Here is a 6,606-nt window from a genome sequence, read left to right on the forward strand (position 1 = left end):
GGCTCCCGGACCATCCAAAGAAGAACAAGACGGGACGAGGAGGGTGGTCAAGAAAAGCCAAGCCCATCCACGCCTTTGGGGATCACGGGGAGGGTGAGGAGCTCATAGCCCACCATGGGAAAGGATGTGGAGGGTGCCTGACCCAGTGGCTTTCATCAAAACACCCCAAACTGTTGGCCCAGGGGTGATCTCAGGAAGGCATCCATGCCAGAGTGGGGCTGCCCACAAGGTCTGATCGACCCGTGGTTTTGAAACCCCAGGACACATCCCCTCGCTTCAAAGCCCGACCGGGGCACTGAGAACCATTAACCATCTGGTCTCCCACCAGTAGCATTCTTCCAACACACTCACAGACACCTCACAACACTTCCCACTCAGCCCCAAATCCCGGCACGGCCGGGAAGCTCTGCGCAAGGGCAGATCCGGAGACGCGATCGTCTCCGCGCTACCTCTGTAGCCCTCCCGACATCTACTAGTCATCCCGAGGGCTGACCGCTCAACGCATCACGAATGAAGCCGCCTGGCTCTGGAGCCCCAAAATCAAGATGACACCAAAGCCAGCCGATAAGATTGCAAGGCAAAGCGCCAGCTGCCTTGGCCACGAATAACGCTGGGAAAAGGACCGGACGCCTCTCCATCCCTACTGCATCCCGAAAAAAAAAGGCACTAGAAGCATCCCAGAGGAGGAAGGACCTGCCACAAGAGTCACAGCAACAGGGGGAAAGCGGACCACTGAAAATTCCCCGCTTTCGCCCCGGCGAGAGCGCAGCGGCGATGGGGAAGGAGCGGGGGACCGCGGAGGGGGGGACGAGGCATGCAGAGGGCACAGACCACCACCAGACGGACACAGTAGGCTGGCGGGGAGGAGGCAGGATGGGAGGGCAGCTAGACCACAGCGAGAAAGCCCTAATTCATCGCTAGACCAGCGGGAGCGATGGGGTGGGGGAGCGGGAGGTCAAGGTGGTGGGTGCCGTGGCTCCCGCCGGGACAAATTGGGGCAGGAGCTGGAGGGGGCCACGGGGAAACGGAGCGGGGGGAGCGCTGGCATTGCAGGGGCCCCAAATTACTGACCTTTCCAGGGTGTCAGAGCGGTAGTTGTCTCTTCTAAAAATTAAAGAACAAGTGAAAGTTAAGGCAAAAGGGCAATGGAAAGCGCAGGCTCGAGACGCTTCGCTCAGCCTGCCCTCGACCTGGGGCCGGGGGAAAACAAGCAGATGGGGGAGCAAGTGTGATGCTGCTGCCCGAATCGCACCCTGGTCCTCTGGGGCCATGGTCCCCCCGCTCCGGGAAGAGGCTGCAGTTGCACCCCAAGCAAAAATCAAAGCGCAGGGGCTGCCATTTGGGGGGTTCGGCTCTCCCCCGCGCTCCTCCCGTTCCCCTCCGGTGCGGGTTCGGTGCCCATCCCTCTCGATAACCCTGCAACATCCCAAACGGATTTATCGCCCGACACCAGCCTCTGGGAAGCGACACGCTTTTTTCCACCCCCCCAACTCCACAAAATGATGTGGTTTCACCGAGCACTCCATCACATCCCAGACAGCACCAAATGAGCTGCTGAATGAGGCGGCAGGCCTATAATAACAAGGACTACGTGTTAAATAAAGCACCAGTTGACCTCCCTGAAAAATTAGATTAAAAAAAGGATTAGAAGATGTACACTACATTAGCCTCTGTCGCACGGCCCCGGAAAGGCTCACGTCACAGTATCTGCAGGGATTAAACCTCTTTTTGGGGGGGCGGGAAAAACCTAAAACACTCTCTCGGCCTCGGGAAAAGGGGATACACACAAAATTGGTCCCCCAAAACCGCGCGAGTGAGACGCTTCTCATGCCGCAGGTAGCACAGCCGTCGCATGCCACTTCCCTCTCATCTTTCATCACAATAAATAAAGACACATTAATCGCCGGACCGAAGGATCCGGTTGCTTAGGGACCGGTGAGCTCGGCCCAATGACGCCCGATAGCAGCGTGCGGACCGCGTTGCTGCTAATTACGGGGGGTTGCTCCTGGCGGTGCCGGGGAGCCCTGTGCCAGGAGATGGGGGACCCCCCCGCGTGTCACGGTCCCCTCGGGTCTGCTGTGGGTTAGGGGAGGCCTGGGGAACCATCGCCCCCCGAGGGGACTCGATTAATAAAGACTGAAAGGATCATTAAATCAATATGGCTTTATGGAAATTACGGCCAAATGACTCCGATTTCATTCCCTGATGGGAATCACGGCCAGACTGACAAAGCTAAGGGGGGTCATGAAATAGGCTCAGACGTGCCGTGACGGCACGAGTTGTGCAAAACATCGCTTATGGGTTAGAAACCAAATACCTGACAGCTCTCAAAGCCATCAGCGGGGAGAAGTTCTCTTTAACTTGGGGGGCTTTTCATCCAGGCTGCATCTGCGGATGCCAGACCGAGGTCCCACGCTACTTAAGATTTTAACCCCATAAACCCGTAGGGAGCCTACAAAAAAGCTAAGGGGGTGTCATGAAATAGGCTCAGACGTGCCGTGACGGCATGAGTTGTGCAAAACATCGCTTATGGGTTAGAAACCAAATACCTGACAGCTCTCAAAGCCATCAGCGGGGAGAAGTTCTCTTTAACTTGGGGGGCTTTTCATCCAGGCTGCATCTGCGGATGCCAGACCGAGGTCCCACGCTACTTAAGATTTTAACCCCATAAACCCGTAGGGAGCCTACAAACGTTAAGGTTAAGGACATATAGGTAGCCCAGGCTATGCCGGGTGCTTGGCACAGCCACCCTAAGGACGGACCCAGGCCGGGGCGGCTCTGTGGTGCCAGAGGTGTCCGTCTCCCTGAAAAATGGGGTTACTGGGGACACGGATTACCAGGAAGGCCGGTGGGGAAGAGAGCCGAGATAGTTCCTAGGCAACGCTAATGATGGCTTAACGGGCAGGTAAAGACGCTAATGTTCATCACTTACAGCACAGACTTTTTTGGGGAACAAATGGTTGTTAGGCTCATTAACATCCAAGGTTAGCTCGACATCGGGGCTGCGGGCACGGAGCTGAGCACCCAAGATGGGACGAACTCCTCTGCCGCAGCTCAGGGGAACCCGTCGCAACTACCGATACGACAGCAGGTGAGGACGAGCTCTTCCTGCGACGCCGGACCCCGGGGGCGCACAACTGCGGAACGTGCTTCCCGGGAAAGCTCGGCATCCTCCGCTTCCCTGGCCTGGGGCTCCCCTGAACCACATCCAGCCCCTCCCCGAGGATAGCAAGAAGCGGACATCGCTTCCCGGGCTCTCAACGCACCTTGCTCACCATGCCACCACGACACGCTAAACAACCCGGCACAGACTTCAGGACTGCCCGCTATCCCGGTGTGCTCTGCACCGCTAAGCACCCAGCAAGGGACCTGGGGATGAGGAAGGCTTGTATCCCCCTGCGCTCCCCTCCAGACATACAATGACAAGAGGTGAGGAAAAGACAAAGCAGAAGCTAGGGACACAATGCTTTGCAGCACAGAGCCTCGCAAGTCACCCGGCGCACGCTGCTTGAGCTTGTGTGCTCAGGGAGACAACAACGGAAGAGAAAAATTACACGACGATGGATTATTTACGACTTTGCAAAGACACCGGCATGGGAGATGCCCGGGATGATGGAGATGCCTGGGATGATGGAGATGCCTGGGATGATGGAGATGCCTGGGATGATGGAGATGCCTGGGATGATGGCAGCTGGTTGCCAATACATCGTCCCCCTTCCAGGGAGAACAAAACTACCCCGGAGGAAAAAAGGGTGCACTGCTTTGGAGAGGGAGTGACACAAGTCACTGCACAGCCATTGCAAAAGGGTGACAAACACCACAGAAGTGCCTACCGAGCTCCTGCCAAGCTGGCCACCGTGCCCACTCACGCTGAACCAGAAAAGCTTCCCACGCACGTACATGACGACAGAAGGAAGACGCGAGATGGGCATTGCCTTCTGCAAAGATACGCAGGAGGACAGCAGCAAAGACACCGGCTTTCCAGGACTCCATTCCTCCTACCCCGCAACACTTCCTTCCCTTTGCTGGGTTTTCTTTCCGCTTCTTGCAACCGTCGCACACCTACAAGCCGACCGAGCCCCCACATTTGGACCCACTGGGACGCTGCTGAGCTCCAGCCCCATCTCTCCTATGGAAGGGGGGGTCTCCTGCATGGTTTCTGTGGGTTTAATTAAATCCTTTGTACACGCCAGGAAAGGGTTTGCCAGGACGGCTCGAGGCTGTAGGAAACCAGTGCTTTCCATCAAATGCTCTTAGCGGTGATTAATCCCAACCTCCACAGCACTCCACTGTTTGCTTACTATGGGCTGGTATTAATGTAACCCACGGTCAGCGCTCACCACGGGGTGGGACTGCCAGGGGGAGGGTGGGTGGCAAGGAGGAGGCAACGTCGGGGTGACATCGGGAGAGGACGGAGGTCCCCGAGCCCCGCTTCTCCCATGGCTCAGCAGTGCGGTCCGCCCGCCCCGTATCCCCTGCAGGGAAATATCCCCACGGCAGTGGCTGGGAACGAGATGTCGAGCAATTACAGCCCTTCCCGTGAGCGATGTCAGATGGATGCATCGCTCTCATCACAGCTCTGGCACGTGGACAAAACAGCCCCTGGATGGGGGTATAAAGCTGCTCCCGCTCCCTGCCTCTTCTGCACCTTCCCACCTCTCTCTGGCACCGTCAGTAAGAATATATCTGCTTGGCAGGAGCGGAAAACGTGACCTGGAAGGGGGCCGTTTATTCTGGGGCAGGGACGGGCTGCGCTGCACGGCAGCCTGCGGCATGGTCCCGCAGGTTTGCTGCGATGACCCTGAGCGTCATCTCTCTGCCACTGATCAACACAGGAGGATGCCTTGCAAGAGAGACTCTCCTACGTCTTCCTCAGAAGCAGAAGATGGAAACCCGCAGCCAGGTCCTAACTTTGCATCGACGGCGGACCCCGAACACAGTGCCCAACACCTCAGAGCAGTGGCAGACATGGGGCCTGAGTCAGGAGTTAGGTTTGGAGGCTTTCACGCTGTCTCTGGGCTCGCCACAACCTCCGATCCACGTGCGGGGCAGAAAGCAAATGCGCCTCTCCCCCAAAAGACAAAAGAGCCCCTTCCCGTGTCTCGCGCGTCGGCGGTCTCACCGTTAAGCCGTGCCCCTCGGCGCTACTCACCGTAGAGGATCATGCTGGCGTTGGTGTTTCCTAGCTGGTTGGAGGCTACGCAGGTGTAGTTGCCGTAGTCCTGCTCGGAGACGTTGAAGAAAGTCAGTCTGGAGAAGAAGGCTTTGTTCTCCACTTTCAGTCCTTTCTGTCCTTCAGCCAGCCTGGGAGAAAGGCAGAAGGGGAGAGGGTCATGGGGATGGTGTTGGGAGGAGAAGTACCCGCTATCTTCCAGGAACCGCTATCCCCTGGTCCTGCCTGAAAGTGGGGATATCAAGCTTGGGGGAAAGATCAGGCATGAAGAGGGAGAAGGGAAGGTATTGGGAGAGATACGGGAGATGGACGCTGCTCTGCTGGGTCTCGTCCCCCAGCCCATACCGTCCCCAGGATGTCTACAGGCATCCTCACAGGTTTAGAGTCACTGCTGAAGGGGATGGCTTTGGGGCTTGCCAAACGCCGTGCAGAGGGAGGGATGCTCACACGCCCAAGGAGGGTACCTGGGAACGGCTCCTTCCCGCCCAGCAGAAGAGCCCGGCTTCCCTCTTGCATTGGCCTCCAGGGCTCCTCGGTCCCCCCGGCTCTGCGGGATGCCGTCTCGCCCCTTCCCTTTCCCTGACCCCCGCCAGCTCCCCACATGCCCCTGACGGGGCTGGCAGCATGCTCAGGCGGCAGACCAGGCTGCAGACCCCTTTGGTGGACCCAAATGCAGGCTCTGCACCGCGTAGCGGGGAGGCACTTCTCAGCCGTCACAAACCGTGAAGCCTTAACCGAGTGCTTTGACTTCCCTGAACTGGTGTCCCCATCCCGCTTCGCTCCTGCGGCTCTTTTACTTGCTAATTCCTCCCGGGAGGTGCCGGATCCCCATTATCACCCCTGCCGGGCTCCGACTGCCCGGGCGGCCGGAGCCCGCTCCTGCCGCTGCTCCGCGGGCCCTCGTGATCTGACCTACTTCTGAGCGAAGCCTTTCATCTGCCACGCAAACATCCGCCGCTTTGTACACTCCGCCTGCTCCTTTCCTCCCAAAACAGCCTAGGCAGGCGGCCCCAGCCTCCCCTGTAGCTCCTGTAGCATCTTTTTCGGCTAAAACATGCAAACCCTGTCTCTCGACCGACACCACATTTCTTCTGCCTTTCCAAGAGCAAGAGGCTCTTCTAGCCAAAGCGTTTAAAAAGATGACAGGGATTTCATCTGCTCCTAAATACTTGGATTTGCACTGCCAATATTGCTCTTGGCCATTATGCTTCACCCAAGCGGGGATTTACCACGAGACCGTAAAAAGGAGGCACGGGCAGCAGTGATCCTGCCCGCGCTGCCTACCCAGATGGAGGCCAAACCCCTCTGACAGAGGCTCCTGCAAAAATCCCAACCCCCCCAAACGCCCTACATCTATTTTCCACCACGCAGACAGCACTGAGTTAAATATAAAGCCCCGGCCTGCTTTTAATAGATGCCGCTGAGCAGCGGCA

At 57.7% G+C, this 6,606-nt stretch overlaps 1 protein-coding gene across 1 annotated transcript in view; it reads right to left on the reverse strand.

Annotated features, from left to right (window-relative positions):
- Positions 1-1,071: 1,071 nt before the first annotated feature.
- OPCML (opioid binding protein/cell adhesion molecule-like) overlaps positions 1,072-6,606 on the reverse strand; it is a gene marked incomplete at both ends in the record, with an annotated part of 6,801 nt that continues 1,266 nt past the window's right edge. Inside the window, 2 exons of the mRNA XM_009574050.1 lie at positions 1,072-1,104; positions 5,153-5,304. Coding sequence (XP_009572345.1) covers positions 1,072-1,104; positions 5,153-5,304 — 185 coding nt within the window. The remainder of the gene's footprint in view (positions 1,105-5,152; positions 5,305-6,606) is intronic.

Source organism: Fulmarus glacialis, unplaced genomic scaffold, assembly GCF_000690835.1.
Source record: "Fulmarus glacialis isolate BGI_N327 unplaced genomic scaffold, ASM69083v1 scaffold32053, whole genome shotgun sequence".
NCBI lineage: Eukaryota > Metazoa > Chordata > Aves > Procellariiformes > Procellariidae > Fulmarus > Fulmarus glacialis.